Source organism: Acomys russatus, chromosome 3 (genome assembly GCF_903995435.1).
Source record: "Acomys russatus chromosome 3, mAcoRus1.1, whole genome shotgun sequence".
In the NCBI taxonomy this organism is placed as follows: domain Eukaryota; kingdom Metazoa; phylum Chordata; class Mammalia; order Rodentia; family Muridae; genus Acomys; species Acomys russatus.
Window position 1 is genome coordinate 37,905,702 of NC_067139.1, and position 15,998 is coordinate 37,921,699.

General features: G+C 51.9%; 2 protein-coding genes across 7 annotated transcripts in view; both read right to left on the reverse strand.

Moving 5' to 3' along the window:
- Positions 1-755: 755 nt before the first annotated feature.
- On the reverse strand, positions 756-7,656 carry Ddx41 (DEAD-box helicase 41). Its single transcript, XM_051172460.1, has 17 exons — positions 7,596-7,656; positions 7,395-7,505; positions 6,972-7,131; positions 6,815-6,889; positions 6,626-6,686; positions 6,382-6,518; positions 4,952-5,024; positions 4,688-4,841; positions 4,473-4,609; positions 3,546-3,708; positions 2,778-2,909; positions 2,273-2,344; positions 2,053-2,149; positions 1,761-1,910; positions 1,603-1,674; positions 1,404-1,514; positions 756-1,250 (listed from the first exon to the last, which is right to left on the reverse strand). Exons 1-17 carry the CDS (start codon positions 7,620-7,622, stop codon positions 1,114-1,116), a joined length of 1,869 nt encoding a protein of 622 aa, XP_051028417.1. The 5' UTR covers positions 7,623-7,656; the 3' UTR covers positions 756-1,113.
- Positions 7,657-11,453: 3,797 nt separating this feature from the next.
- The window catches only part of Fam193b (family with sequence similarity 193 member B), a 33,063-nt gene continuing 28,518 nt past the window's right edge, over positions 11,454-15,998 (reverse strand). For all 6 annotated transcript variants that reach the window (XM_051172035.1, XM_051172014.1, XM_051172032.1 and 3 more), the window contains 4 exons: positions 14,733-15,738; positions 14,508-14,583; positions 13,469-13,566; positions 11,454-11,517 (listed from right to left, as the gene is read on the reverse strand). In XM_051172035.1, coding sequence (XP_051027992.1) covers positions 13,470-13,566; positions 14,508-14,583; positions 14,733-15,738 — 1,179 coding nt within the window. In that variant the 3' untranslated portion in view covers positions 11,454-11,517; position 13,469. The remainder of the gene's footprint in view (positions 11,518-13,468; positions 13,567-14,507; positions 14,584-14,732; positions 15,739-15,998) is intronic.

The window sequence follows — 15,998 nt, forward strand, 5'->3', positions numbered from 1 at the left end:
CACAGTAGACAGAATACATTCTAGGCTAGGCCCCATGCCCACTATGGTCCAGGCAGCTGAGCTCATACAGCTTGATTCTATTCTTTGCATTCTCATCAACATCTCAGCGATGAGGAAATCAAGGCTCAGATGAATTAAGTAACTTGCCGGAGGCCACACACTAAGTGACAAACATAGCTTGAGCAACTGCTGTCTTTGGTGACTAAGAACATGCCTCACAGAGTCCCTGAGGTGCTTGGCTACTGCTGTGCCATCTCTTCGGTTGCAAGGTTAAGTCCTGGGTTGGTGGGCCAGCCAGTCTTGCAACAGGCATCTATCTGCAAGTGGGCCTCTTAGCTGTGGGTTCCCAGTCATGGTAACATCTGCCTGCCTTGTTCTTTTTTTTCCTTTTTCTTGAGACAGAGTTTCTCTGTGTTAGCCTTGGCTGTCCTGGACTTGCTTTGTAGACTGGGCTGGCCTCGAACTCACAGTGATCTGCTTGTCTCTGCCTCCCGAGTTCTGAGATTAAAGGTGTGCACCACCACGCCTGGCGTTTCTGCCCTTTTAGCACAGGAAAAAGTAGGGCAGAAGAGAGGACTGTGTCTGTGGCCAGAATGGCAGTTCTGAGGCATCGACCTCTTCCTCAGCAGGTGGAGGCCAGGATTTCTAGCTGCAGCCTGCATGGGCAGGGGCTTCAGAAGCCATTACAGAAAGGGAAAGCTGGTGGCAGTGTCAGACAGGCAGGAGAGCAGGGACACACCATTTCCCAGTGACCCCTGATGGTGGCTGGCTCCTGAGTTATTCAGATACTCTGAGCCCCAAAATGGAGACAACAGCAAACCAGTCTGTTCCACAGCAGGGTGGCAATCCTGCGAGATGCTGATGTCCTGCCTCAGGGGGGTGCTAAGGCAGTGGCTGAGGCCCATCCAGGACCCAGGGGCCAGGTGGCTGAGAAAGAGGAAGAGCTGGTCCAATAGACACAGGACTGTGCTTTAATGGCAGCGGGAAAGGAAAACAAAAATAGCAATTCTGGGGGTACTGGAGTTGCCCAGACCAGCTGGGCCAAGGAGGCTGGCTTCTTGTCTTGAGGGCTGGTGTGTACATGGCTGAGTCCTGGGACTGGCTTCTTGCAGCTCAGAAGTCCATGGAACTATGGGCCAGGTAGTCCTTGCGGCCAATGTTGCTGACTTGCTTGGTCTGCATAGCTTCAAGTTTGGGGCAGTCAGTGATCCGATGGCCAAGGCCTCCACAGAAGGCACAGCCACGTTCTCCTGGGGGTAGGAAAGAAGGATCAGCAAGGTCCGAGGACCAAGTTTCAGGTCCTGGATCTTGACTCCAGGCTGGCCAGCGGGCACTGGTTTTCTGGTATTTCAGTCCAATGCCACCCAGTGTATACTGGAGCCTGGGCCCTGCTCACCACTCACCTCCAATGTCCAGCATGGACTCATCCCCGCAGTGCAGCACCTGCAGAACAGGGGGCACCTTCTGCTTGGCCTCCAGCAGCAAGGCTTTGAGGTCCATGAGCACTGACTCATCTGGGAGAGAAAGATAATGCGGCACTATTAGGCTCCATCCTAGTACTAGAACCTGGAGAACCCATGGTAGCTATGGTGACAGACTCACCACAGGCCTTGTTGATGAAGGTGGTAGCGATGCCTGTGTTTCCTGAACGCCCAGTACGGCCAATTCGGTGCACTGCAAAGAAAGGAACAGCCTCTAGCCCACTCCCTGGAGGCCTGGCTCTTCTCCTGTCCAGCCCACCAGCACCCCAAGCTCCCCACCGTAGTTCTCAATCTCTTCAGGCATGTCATAATTGATGACATGTTGGATGGCAGGGAAGTCCAGGCCTTTGGAGGCTACATCTGTGGCCACTAAGACATCCTTCTTGCCGTCGCGGAAGGCCTCAATGGCCTTGGTCCTCTCTTCCTGGTCTGGGGAGGGTCAGGTAGGTGTCAGAACTACAGTAGGAATGTTGGGAGCAGTACATGCTAGCATGGCAGGGGCCGGGAAGGGGAAGGCAGGGAGGGACCTGTCATGGTAGCAGATCTACGCCAATGTGTTGACCATCCTGACCTTTGCCCCCATGAATGGCCACAGCCTCAACTCCTTTGAGCAGGAGGTATTCGTGAATGGCATCCACATCTGCTTTCTTCTCTGCAAAGATGAGCACCTGCCCCCAAAAGGCCAACTCGCATTAGAAGGTATCAATTGACCCCCCCCCCCCCCCGGTACATGTCCTCCCATCCTATCTCATCATGGGAACCCTGGGACCAGCCTAGCCCAGCATACTCACAGGGGGAGGTGTCTTCTGTAAGCACTCCAGCAGGTACACCATCTTGGCTTCCTCCTTCACGTACTCCACCTCCTGCCACCACAGGGGCCAGGTCAGGTTACTCCAAGGTTAGGTTCACCAGTCACTGCTCTGACACTACAGCTGGGCTCCCAGTCTGGGCTAGGGGACCAGAAGCCTCTTGTTATGGAGGCTAGATAGCCTAAGATGGCCTTGGCTAGGGGACTGGAAAGATGGCTCAGAGGTTAAGAGCATTCGCTGCTCTTCCAGAGGTCCTGAGTTCAATTCCAAGCAATGACATGATGGCTCACAGCCATCTGTAGTGAGAGCTGGTGCCCTCTTCTGGCATGTAGGTAGACATGCAGGCAGAACATTGTATACATAATAAATAAATGAATCTTAAAAAGAAAAAGACTGGCCTTGGCTAAAGGCCATAGGTGCACTCCTCAGCCAGCTTCAGCTTGTATAGGTGATGGTAAGACTCTGCCCACGAGGACTGCCGGCCTACCTGGATGACGTCCAGGCTGGCTGCTCCAGCACGACCCACATTGATGGTGACAGGCTTTACCAGGGCACTCTTGGCAAAGTTTTGAATCTTCTTTGGCATGGTGGCACTGAAGAGCAAAGTCTGCCGCTGGCCCTGAGAAAGGCAGGGATTGGGGTAAGACAACGCTTCTCAACCTGTGGGTCTCAACCCCTTTGGGGAGGGTCACTTATCAGATATCCTACATAGCATATTTTTATGATTCGTAGCAGTAACAAATTTACAGTAATGAAGTAGCAACAAAATATGTTATGGTTGGGGTCACCACAGCATGAGGAGCTGGACTAAAGGGCCGCAGCGTCAGGAAGGCAGAGAATGCAGGGCTAATGGAGAGCATAAGGGACGGGACCTGAGGACACAGAAGAGCTGAGACACAGATCCTGAAAAGTGGAGGGCAGACAGTACAGAAGTGTGCTTATGTAGGTGCCTGGGTAAGGCGGGGTCACAGAAGTGAATAGACGTATGTAGGGGTGCCTGGGTGAGGCGGGGTCACAGACGTGAGTACACGTATGTAGGTGCCTGGGTGAGGCAGGGTCACAGAAGTGAATAGACATATGTAGGGGTGCCTGGGTGAGGTGGGGTCACAGAAGTGAGTACACGTATGTAGGTGCTTGAGTGAGGTGGGGTCACAGAAGTGAGTACACGTATGTAAGGGTGCCTGGGTGAGGTGGGGTCACAGACGTGAGTAGACGTATGTAGGGGTGCTTGAGTGAAGCAGGGTCTGGAAGGCACCTTGAAGTAGGAGAAGATGGTCCGGATGTCACCCTCAAAGCCCATGTCAATCATGCGGTCAGCTTCATCCAGGGCCAGGTAGCGACAGATGTCCAGGCTGACCATTTTCTTCTGCAGCAAATCCATGAGGCGTCCAGGTGTGGCTACCATCATGTGTACACCACTGACAGCAATGAGAAACCCTGAGGGTTGGGTACCTGGCCTCCCCACGACCTCCTAAGAGGCTGTACCCTGCCTTCTGCCATTCCCTCACCTGCCTCTCAGCATTTCCCCACGCGATCCTCTGTGCAGCACATGCTCCTGTCTGGCCTGCACTCATCCTGACATATCATCCCCGGGAGGACTGTGCCGAGCCTCTGGAGATTTGAGTCCTGGTTCCTGTATCCCTTTGTAGGCCTTGCTGGGCTTGCTTTCCTGATAGCTGACCTCTGAGCCTGCATCTTCCCTGAGCCTGGGAATACCTCAGACAAGGGCTGGGTTGTGGTATGACTTAGGATCTCAGGGCCTGGTCCAGAGTGCTAGAGATGCCTTCTGAGGACCGCACCACCTGGAAAGGACAGAGGTGCTACTGGGGTCTGGACCCACATCAGTACCTTAGTCTCCTTGCTTAGCCACAGCAAATGGCTGCTTTTTCTGGGCACCCCAGGTTTTCATCTCTGAGCTTTCTGCCTGAACCGCCCTTATGCAAAATTCAAATGGCACCTTCCCTGCAAAGCCTTTTTGGATTTCTTACATCCCAGAGAATGGGACATGCCATCTGTTACATTCCTACAGGACCCAGCTGCATCTTTCTATCCTACCTCAACTCGTTTTCCCTCGAGGCCTGGACTCACAGAAGAACCCTGAGTGCCTTGCAGCAGCTAGACTAAAGGGGTCTTTTGCCTCTCTGGGAACTTTGGGGGGTGCGTGGGGCCAGGCTGTACATACTGTCGGATGGTCTCCATCTGCTCTTTCACCGACATGCCCCCGATGCAGAGTGCACAACGCAGCAGGGGTGAGCTATCCTCTTGCAGCAGGCGGCAATAATACTCCAGGATGCCATGGGTTTGTCGAGCAAGCTCTCGCTGCAGGCAAAGACAAGGCTGGGACCAGAAGCTAGCCCCAGCCTTCTCCTGCCTGCCAGGCTAGCCTGCCTATCTTACCGAGGGGCAGATGATGAGTCCATAAGGCCCTTCGCGCTTGGAGAAAGGCAGGCGCTTCTCTTGCTCCAGGCAGAACATGATGACAGGAAGTGTAAACACCAGTGTCTTGCCCGACCCCGTGAAGGCGATGCCAATCATATCCCGGCCAGACAGACTGTTGGGGAGAGGACAACTTCAGGTCTGGGCCCAACAGGAGACAGTAGGACAAATGGGTGCTGCTTCTCGGTTGCAGCTTTAAGGGGCCTGGCCACAGCGCATGCTCACATGGTAGGGATGCCCTGGATCTGAATGGGTGTTGGGTGGAGGATGCCTTTTTTTTTCAGGCCTCGAAGGATGGCTGTAGGAAAGAACAAATGTTTCATTAGCATCCTGAACCCTGTAGAATTAACTGTAAGTTGCAAATCATGAAACTGAGGCTAGGGCCATGAAACCGAGGCTAGAGTCATGAAACCCTGGGTCCAATGCCCACTGGCTGACTGGGCCTAACAACGTTCTCACTAAAACTCTGTCGAAGCAGAAGACAGTGAATATGTATAGCCGAGGCATCTGAAAATAAGCCTAAAGAAACCCTTTTTCAGCTAGGAGGTGGTGGGGCACGCCTTTAATCCCAGTACCCAGAAGGCAGAGGCAGGTCAATCTCTGAGTTCGAGGCCAGTTTGAGCTACAGAGTGAGTTCCAGGATAATCAAAGCTACACAGAGAAACCCTGTCTGGAAAAAGAAAACCCAAAAATTAAACAAAACAAAACCAAGCCGGGTGTGGTGGTGCACGCCTTTAATCCCAGCACTCGGGAGGCAGAGGCAGGCAGATTGCTGTGAGTTCAACGCCAGCCTGGTCTACAAAGCAAGTCCGGGGCAGCCAAGGCTACACAGAGATACCCTGTCTTGAAAAACCAAAACAAAACAAACAAAACCAAAATAAACCCCTTTCTCCTATGGGGGCGGACAGAGACTGAACCAACAACCAAAAAGCATGCATGGGCTGGACCCAGGCCCCTTATACACGTGTAGCAGGTATGTAGCATGGTCTTCATGTGGGTCCCCTAACAACTGGAACAGGAGCTGTCTGACTCTCTTGTCTGTCTTTGGATCCCTTCTCCTTATCTGGCTGGCCTTAGCGGGAAAGGATGCTCCGGGTCCTGCTGCAACTTCATGTGCCAGGCCAGGTTGGTACCCATGGGTATCCTCCTCAGAGGAGAGGGTATGAGGATGGATGAGACTAGGAGAGGAGGGAGGGGGCTAAAATTCAGATGTAAAGAGAATAAATAAACTAATGAAATAGAATTAAAAAAAAAAGGGGGGTTGGGAAGTTAGCTCAGTGGTAGAGCAGCTCGGGTTCAGTCCTTAGCTCTAGGGATAAACAAACAAAATAAATAACAAAGAACAGAAACATATTCCTGTCTTGATTTTGGGTGCTAGCTGGGATAAAAGAGAAACTGTAACACACATTTATAAAAGTAACACTAAGCCGGAAGTGGTGGTGCACGCCTTTAATCCCAGCACTCGGGAGGCAGAGGCAGGCAGATCGCTGTGAGTTCGAGGCCAGCCTGGTCTACAAAGTGAGTCCAGGACAACCAAGGCTACACAGAGAAACCCTGTCTGGGGGGGGCGGGAGGAGGAGTAACACTAACAGGACTAATCTCACAAATGCATGATTGATTATAAATAAAAGCATCGTGTCTCTCTTCTCACAAACCTGCAGGGAACTTCATTTCCTTGAAGCTCTTGATGGGTGGTGGGATACCATCCCCCTCCACCAGGATGTGGTACTTCTTCCGAACTCGCTCATGTCTCTCTTCAGACATGCTCAGGACATAACGTGGCGGTGTCCAACTAAGGGCAGGCAGTGGATAGAAGAGGTCAACACTGGCTGTCAGTACAGCTGGGCCTCAGGGGATTAGTGCTAGTCTCAGCCACATATTCTGACTAGAAAGACATACCTCGTTTTGATTGGATCATCATATGTGATGCCTTTGGCCATCTCCTTCACTGACATCAAAGCTGAGGAGACAGACATAGCTCAATGGACTCCTGCTTCCCAAAGGCAGGCCTCCTGGGACAGAGCCAGCTTTAAGTTGGGAGGAGGTAGACTGAGCCACCTCCTCTTTGCACAAGTTATAACCATATACCTCGGCCTTCAGCCACACTCTCCAGAATCTTTTCTTCTTCCTTCAGTTGCTTTTCCTTGGCCGATTCCTTGCGGGCTGAGAAAAGAAGCCAAAGACGTCAGAGAGGACAGGAGCACTGCAGCCCAGGCTCAGCCTCTCTCCTTCCAGCTCAGCTCACCCTCAGCCTTCTCTTTGAGGTGCTGGTGCTGATCCAAGAGGCTGACATTCGACTGAGGGCCCAGCGGGATGTCGTCTTCATCTCCTCGGGGCTCGCTGCCGCTGTCCGGCTGCTCTTCCTCTGCAGCTCCCTTGCGTCTTCGCTGCAGCAGCTTCTGGAGCTGAGATTCCAGCAGTGTCCCTCAGAGTCAACCTCAAGACCCGGTAGGTGGGGGGCATAGCAGTCGGGGAGGGTCGGAGCCAGGATTCTGGCTTTTTCCGGGAAGGGGGGTTGTGTGCGCTGAGGCGCACATCTGTCCGGAACAGGTTCGCTGTCCCTCGTCTGCTTCAGAACCACGACCCAAGGTACTACCACCGCTCCCCAGGCCGCCCCCTCCCGCTGACGGCCTCGGCCGCCGTTGCTCTTGGGAATGCGGCCCCTTACCAGTAGCTGCCGGCGCTGCCGCAAGGGCACATAAGGCACGTAGTCTTCGTCTTCCTCATCCTCGTCCTCGGAGCGGCTCCCTCCCGCGGTCGCCTCGTCCACGCGAGCTCGCTGCGGAGACCCGAGTCAGCCCGCGGCCCCTCCTCCTTCCCCCTCTACCCCCTTCCCGCTCCCCCTCGCGTGGATCCACTTCTTCCCCACCTTCCGCTCAGGTTCCGACTCCTCCATCGCTGGCTGCACGCACGCGCAATGCCGGGGGAAAGGGAGGTGGGGGGGGGGGGGACAAAACCCAACAAGCCACGCCTCCTCTGAGCTCCAATCAGATGAGAAAAAACAAACAAGCCCCAAAACCTATCGTAGTTGCCTAACAACGGCGTGAACGCCGGATCGCGAACTGGGACAAACTTCATCGAGCGCTTTTTGTGGGCGGGCGCTGGACTTCACTGAAAACGCCTGGCGAAGCCTTGTGGGTAGTCGGAGGACTTGAAGCTTGCGCAGTAGTTTTGCGTTAAAGGATGAGCCGGCTGAATGCCCGCCCCGAGCAGGACGTTCTACCCAGCACGTTCCTGGGGAGGGTGCTGCGCCCTCTGGTGGCCAGGAGTTCCCCGGGCGGCACTGTTCGGATGTCTGGGTGAGGTAGCACCTCTGCTCCAAAGGGTCAGGAGTAAATGATGTAAACCCCAGAGCGATCGCCTGGGAAGCTAGAGATGGCTCAAAGGAGTTGCTGGCTCTGCGTTTCCGTGTAAGTGGAGGAATCAGCATCAGGAAGGCGGGAAGGGGGCTGCCAGTGTAGAGCAAGTACACAAATTCCTCAGGGCATAGGGATTTCCGGGGCTGGGGTGAGGTAGGCAGGGAAAGGAGTCTTGGTAGAGGTTGTCAGGAATCCAACTGCACTTTTAAGGAGCAATGACAGAACTAGTGCTGGCTGCCCCTTCCTACGTCTGTAATAGGAACACTGATCATTACGCAGTGCCAAAGAGAACTTATTTGTTTTGAGATTGGGAGAAATATATGGATTTTTTTTTTTCTAAGACAGAGGGTCTTCCCATGTAGCCAAGGCTGGCCTAAAACTTGTGATGATCGTTCTGCTTCAGGGGTTGTGTGTGTTACAATACCTAGGATGGAATCATCACAAAGACAATGCAAACCGATTTTCATGAGATTTAGCAAGTGACTTCTCTTGTAGGGTGTGAGGGATAAGTATTAATTAAAAGAAACAACAAAAGAAGCCCTGTAGCACACGCCTTTAATCCCAGCACTCAGCAGGCAGTGCTCTTGAGTTAAGAGGCCACCAGCACCTGGGACTACATAGTAACTTTTTAATTCTATTTTATTTTTCCTTTTTCTAGAGGCAGGGCTTCTTTGTGTAGTCTTGTCTTTCCTGAACTCCCTTTGTAGACCAGGCTGGCCTTGAATTCAGAGTGGTCCGCCTGTGCCTGACTCTGCCTCCCTGAGTGCTGGAATCAAAGGTGTGCACCCCCAAGCCTGGCTCCCTAAGAGCTTATCTTAAGGAAAACAAACAACGAAAACCCCAGAGTTTATAAAGGAAGAGTAATTGTGGAAGAGGAGAATGTGAGCTAAAGTCAGGAGACCTGAGGGACCAGGGCCTAACAGGTGACTGCATATGCTAGGAGTGAGTGCCAGAGCCAAAGGCAGAAGTGTTTGCAGGTATTTGACTAGACTTTTACTTTTGGGGCAACTGGACTTTTAGATAGCCATTCCAGCGCCCCAGCCCGAATGGGTTTCCCTGTAGCCTTGGCTGTCCCGGACTTGCTCTGTAGACCAGGATGGCCTTGAATTCACAGCTGATACCTATTCCTATGGGGGAAGCTTGAGGGAGGGAGGTAGGCTGGGTTCTGCTCCATCTGTGTAGGCTCTTTGACTTGAGGGTTCACCTCTAGACACTGTGGTGAAGAATGGCGTTCAGAGGGGCTGGACAGGTGGCTGAGGCGAGCAGTTAAGAGCATTTGTTTTTGCAGAGGACCCAGTTTTGATTCTTAGCACTCACATGGTGCCTCACAAAGATCTTGTAACTCCAGTTCCATAGAATCCAATGCCCTCTTCTGATCTAGGACACCAGGTTCATGGTGTAAGCAAAACACTCATACACATAATATAAATCTTTAAAAAAAAAAAAAAAAAAAAAAGACTTGCATTTAGGCCTGGCCTGGTGTGGTGGTTACACTTTAATTACAGCGATCTAGAGGCAGAGACAGGTGGCTATGTGAGTTTGGGGATAGCTTTGTCTACATAGCAAGTCCAGGGCAGCCAGGGCTATACAGACCCTGTCTCAAAAAACAAAACATAATGGCATTTAGTGGAAAATAACTACTTGGGCAGCCTGGACATAGTGTACGTGAGGCATTTTCAGTAAACCTATTATATTAAAATAGGAATTAGGAAGATGAGGTGGATCCCCTGACTTTATCTGTTTTATTCTCAGGTCTGTGGGTACATATTCCATTCTCACTGGGTAATCAGATCTAATCCATAGAAATTTGGTTTGCCCTTAACTGCTCCAATTACGTTGGATATGGTGTGGGCAGTTCTGGGGGCCTTTCCTAGACTTGCTCTCATACACGTGTAGGAAGGCCACATCCAGCCTGTGGCCACCGGTACCCTGCAAAGAGAAAACTAAGTGTGAGTGTAAGTTGGCTGTTGATTAGGTCTGGAACCAACTAAGAGGAGCTGTCCAGGAAGAACTAGACCGGGCAGAGCTTTCCTCACGGGAGCCTCGACATAAGGAGATCCAAAGGAAAAGCTGTTGCTTTTTGCCTGCCTGTTTTCAGCCCTCACTGGTGGTGAATGCATCTATTCTGTTGCTGCTGCTACTGCTGCTGACATCAGAGCCTGGCCTCCTCAGCCTTCCAATGTGGACTAAAGATCAGGGACTCTCTTGGGGGCTGGAGATGGCTCAGCAGTTAAGAGCACTGTGCTCTTCCAGAGGACCCAGGTTCATTTCCCAGCACCCACATGGCAGCTTACAACCATTTGTAACTCCAGTCCCAAGGGATTCAATGCCCGACTCTGGCCTTCATAGGCAGAGCATGCATGTGGTGCACACACACACACATGCAGACAAAATACCCATAAACATAAATAAAAACTAATAAAAACGATTAAAGATCAGTGGCTCTCCAGAAATCCTCCAGGCATTCAGCACTAGACTGGACTTGCCTCATAGATCAGCCTCTCCAATGTGCTGAGGTGTGTTCCAGGTACATGTACCTAAGTCTTCCCTACAGGACAGGCATCTTGTAGAGTCACAGCCTTGTACTTAGACTGTTTAGTCACTTTACCCTCTTAGCCTTACTTTCCTCCTCCTCCTTTTTCTTTTTTAAGATTTATTTATTTATTATTGTATATACAGCAGTGTTTCACCTGAATGTCAGAAGAGGGCACCAGTTCACATTACAGATGGTTGTGAGCCACCATGTGGTTGCTGGGAATTGAACTCAGGACCTCTGGAAGAGCAGACAGTGCTCTCAACCACTGAGCCATCTCTCCAGCCCCCTACTTTCCTCTTCTTTACATCAGGCTATCAGTTCCATTTAGGATTGCTTGAAGGACTCTAAGGCTGAAGTCAAACTGTGACAAACTACCTATACAGAGTACTGCTCCATACTGGTGACTAGACAAACGCTGTTTCTGCGGACACATATCCCTCCCACTCCTCATTCAGACCAGCAAATCACCACCACACTAACTCTGTGTCCAAATGTTGCTTTATCTTTCCACATGAAAGATATTCACAGTATCAAAAGAATTTAAAAAAAAAAAAAAAAAAAGAAAGAAAGAAAGAAAGAAAAAACAAAACAAAACAAAACAAAACAAACCCAAAAACAAACACAAAGAGAGTGGTGTTGGGCCAGCAGTACCATCAGCCCTTGGCTCACAGACCAGCCCATTCCCCGGGCTCTGAGTGTGGAGGCTGCGTAGCACCAGGAAGCGGCTCTGCTGGGGTCCTGAAAGGCCCAGCACAGCATGGCATCCATTCAGCTTTTGGTTGGTCAGGGTGGTGTGAGCAAGGAGGGTCAAGACAGGCGGCAGGGCACATGGAGAATTACATCTGCAGCTTGAATTGGAGCCTTGGGATGATCTGTTGAAGTGGACCTGGGCAAGGCTAAGAGGGAAAAAGAGGGCAGGATCACAGTGAGCAAGAGCTCCCCACTCCCCACCCCCCAACCCCTGCTGAGTGGGGCAGGGCTTTGGGTCCCTGTGGATCACAGGACCAGCTTCTGCCTTGACCCCTGCTGCATCTGGGTCTGGGGAGGTGATGGTAAGAAGCTTTGGCAAAAAACAAACCACAGGCTTCCCAGATGGAAACTGGAAATTTTGCAGTAGAAAATGAAGTTGAAGACTGTTGAGGGACAGAGCTCCAGTCGTGAGGTTCTGTCAATATATGGAATAGACTTTGAGAGCACTAAGGCCCTTCCTGTAGCACATCGTCCAGGGCAGGGCTGATACTAGTGGAGGCCAGCCCTGTGTCCAAACTCCTACCTCAGGTTCAAGAAAACAGCCTGGGCTGGGTCCTGAGTCTGTGCCAGCACTTCAGGCTGCTAATCCTGCCTGGAAGATGATGGACAGGCTCAGGGATGTACATTCAGGAGGGTAGGGAGGAAGCCAGTGGCTTTCCTGTCTTGGAAGAGATCAGTCAAAGTAGAAGATGGCTGGATTAGGTTCCCCTGGAGACCAGTGGAATTAGACTTATGTGAGGAATGACCCTTTTTCTCCCCAGAGGGGCAACAGATGAAGTGCCTGGGGTCTTTGCTATTCCTTGCTCTTGTGGTGGCAAAAAAGTAACAGGGAACCTTAGCTCTAGAAGATACCCTTGGGGCATGGTTATCTGGTATGGCAAAGGAAGACTGAGGCAATTCTGAAGAAAGCAGCCTTAACTTGGAGGCAGCATATGCATAGCACAGGGAGCCTCACCTCTGAAAACTGCCCTGGCTTCAGGCCTCTGTACTGTCCCAAGGGAGTTGTTCAAGGCCCAGGAAGCTCGCTGCTTCAGCTCAGAGAGGAAAAAAAAAAAAAAATAGAGGAGCACAGAGACAGGTGGGGACCTCAAGAGTATGTATATAGAGATCTGGCCACTTGTCCAAGCCTCCCACTGTACTAAGGGCAGCTATACAGGTGTCAGACCTAAGGAAACAAACAAACAAACCATGATCCAGATACATAGCACAAAGTTAAGACATGGATGGAACTGTGGGGCTGAAGAAGAGATGGCTCAGAAGTCAAGAGCACTGGCTGCTCCTCCAAAGGGACCTGTTCAATTTCTAGCACCCACATGTTGGCTCACAACCATCTCTCACAGACATACATGCAGGTAAAATGCCAGTGCACATAAAATAAATCATAAAAAAAAAAAGGATGTGGCACTGAATAGCCTTGGGCCCCAATACTGTGGCTAGCTGCTTGTCTTTTCTGCACTAAAGCACTCAGCCTGGAGGCTTTCTCCAGTTCTGGGCACCCAGCCCCAAAACATTATCCAGTATGTCAACAGTTGAGATAACTGGACTTGTGGGTGGGTGGTTGGAGGGCTGGCCAGAGTTGCTTGTGTGTCCGTCACTTCCCAAAAGGCAGCTTAGCTACTACTTTCTCAGGAACCTGTCCTACTGGGGAAGAATCCTCACTAATACCTCCTGATTATCAATGTCCTACAGGTCTCACTCTTATACTGCTTAAGGCGGAAGGCATTCAGACCCTCTGCACTGAGGAAGCGAAAGGGATGTAAGCCCAGTGCCCAGTCATGGGGCAGCTCCACAACATCCACAGCTGCCTGGAGGCTTTGTGGGGTAAACTGAGCTGTGCTGACATCCCAAGAAGCAGAGCAAGATTCAGGGAGGAATAGTGGAAGAACAGAGGCCTTGGGTGAGGAGACACACAGAAAAGACAGGGCATAGATCATCAGCACCTGACCCTGCATATGTGGTTGCTTTAGAAGTGTAGAAAGCAGGGTTAGCAGGCCCTGAGTGCAATTCCCCAGACCCAGAATACAGACTAGTTTAGAGGGGCACAGAAAATAGCAGGGCATGGAAAGGAGGGGTGCAGGTAACATTTGAGGTCTCTACCTCACTGAGCTGGGCTGGGAGTGGTTTTCTTGAGGCTGAAGTTGGTCCAGTTCACAGCAACTTTCTGACGAGTTTGCTTTGCAGAATCCAAACAGAACCTATTGGGTTGTGGAAATATGGGCAAAACACATAAGAGGTTCTCTCCTGTCCTCACTGGACCCCACCTCTAGACAAAGCAAGTCCCATTTATTAAGAAGCCAGCTGGAAGCCCAGAATGGTAGTGTACACTGTAACCCCAGCCTTCAGGACTGCCATGAGTTTGAGGCCAGCCTGGCTATATTATATGGCAAGACAAGAAAAGAAAGAAAGAAATCAGGGAGGGCGGGAAGAAAGAAAGAGAAAGAGAGAGGGAGAGAAAAGGAAGCAAAGAAACAAGTTGGCCCTAAGCAGGCATGTCCGACAGGTGTGAGACCTGCTGTTCAGGAGGCCAGGGGCAATGCATAAAGACAACTGCTGTGAGACACAAGCTGTCCATCATCTCTGCCTTACCCTCGCTGTGCCCTTAGAGCTATGCATGTGCTGTCCCTCTGTCACCAATACCCTTCACTGTACCTGGTGAGCTCAGCTCAGTTCATTCTCCAAGTGTCACGTCAGCGTCACCTTTCTCAGAAAGGCCTCCTCTAACACCCAGCTGGCTCAAGGCTTCCCACCCAGCGGCCCCATCACACCTTTAGGTTTCTCATGGCACTAACCACTGGGCTGTAGGTTTCTGAATCTCTCCCTGTCTAGACCTTTTGTAGAGCTTGGCCCACTAGAACAGTACAAGAGAGATCCAGCACTTGGCAATCAGAGACAAGGACCTCTGTGAGTTTGAGGCCATCCTAGTTCACGTGAGTTCTCAGCAGCCAGGGCTGCACTGAAACTCTGTCTAAAGTGAATACGAAATAAAAATATATAAGCTGGGAAAAGCTCTAGTTTTGGGTCCTGACATGCTCCTCCTTCTTATGCTCGTCTTGCCAAGTGGCTCCCTGGGCTCAGGCTATCTGGAAAGGCCTGGGACACAGCATGGACAGGGGAAGCACAGGCCGCACACACCTACCTCTTGAAGTACTCCACCTCTCGGTCTGTCTCATCCATCTCCACCCCATCCAAGTCCTTGGGCAGGAACACATCGTCTAGGAAGACACAGCCAGGAGGGCTCAGTGCCCATGGCCAGGCCTCTGGGGTCATGCTGGGGGCAGTGCTGCCCACACACGGGGACTGCCCTCCACCCCGTGGCTTGGCTGGGGTGGGGGTTCAGCCACTTGGTTCCTGGTGCACTCACCCAAGGAGGAGGCTGACTTCTCCTGCTTGTTGCGGCTCCGGCGGCTGCGGCCCTTGCCCTGGGACAGGCTCTGTGGCCTTGCTGGGCCTGGGGTCTGCACAGGTTCCTGCTCCAGAGTCCGTGCCTTGGCTTCGCCTGCCCAGTTCTGCCAGTAACTATCCTTCTTATCAACTGTGGGGCTGTCAGCCCAACTTGGTCCTGGCTGGCTGCCCCGGCTACCCTCTCCAGGTTCTACACAACTGCCCACTTTGACAGGCTCTGGGCCCTTGCCTGGCTGCTTGGTGCTAGATATCTGGCTCTTGGCAGCGGGAGCCTCTGGGTCAGCTGGAGGCCAGGAGGCTGGACTTGCCTCACTCTTCTTTGCTTGACTTCCCTGTCTCTTGCTCTTTCTTGGCTTCCCACCTGTGGCCACAGGCTCAGACAGCTCCTGTTTGCAACTGGGAACTTCTTTTGAACTTTCCTCAGAGCTAGGGTTGCCTGGCTTGGGTGTCTTGACCCAGATCACCCTGGACAGGTTGGGCACAGTGTTGAGTCTTCTGACCAGCCCATTCTCAGGGGTACCAGGAGAGGGGCCTCTCACCTCTGTCCATGGTGGGCGAGGGTCTCTCCTTTCTGCCCATGGTGGAACTGGCTCACTTGGAACTTGTAATGTGTGGCTCTGAGGGGAACCCAAAGTCAAAGGGGACAGGTCAAGGTTGATGTCAGGTTGTTGCTCAGAGTCGTTGAGGTCTGAAGGGGTTAGAGTCTGGGGGTGAGCTTCCATAGTCCCCTCCTTAAAGCCACCGCTATCCATGCTGAGCTCACACATGCTGAAACTGGCACAGAGGGAGTCTTTGACAGTGCTCTTGATCTCCTGCAAGCGGCTGCTCAGGAAGCTATTGACACGGTCCAGCTCCTGGTCCGGCCATTCTAGAAGCCTCTCCCTGGCAGGCCTTGGCTCCTGGCTTCCAGAGACACGATTCACCTGCGTCACAGCATCTGCTGCCAACCGGGCCTTCTCTTTTTCCTGTCAATAGAAGAGGCAGTTTCAGTAGAGGTCTGCTATCAACCAGGGACAATGTGACACCTGACACATCAGCCTGGGACCTAGCCTTGCCACTCCTGTAGGCAGAGACTTGCGATCTTCACTTATTCCTCAGCCCTGCAGGAATGAGGGGATGATGAAACCAGAAAGATAACAAGTCTTGGGGGCAGAAGTACAAATAAGTTCCTAAGGGTAGCTTCTGATGGTTTATTCATCATGAGCCTGTGTCAGTTCTAGGGCCT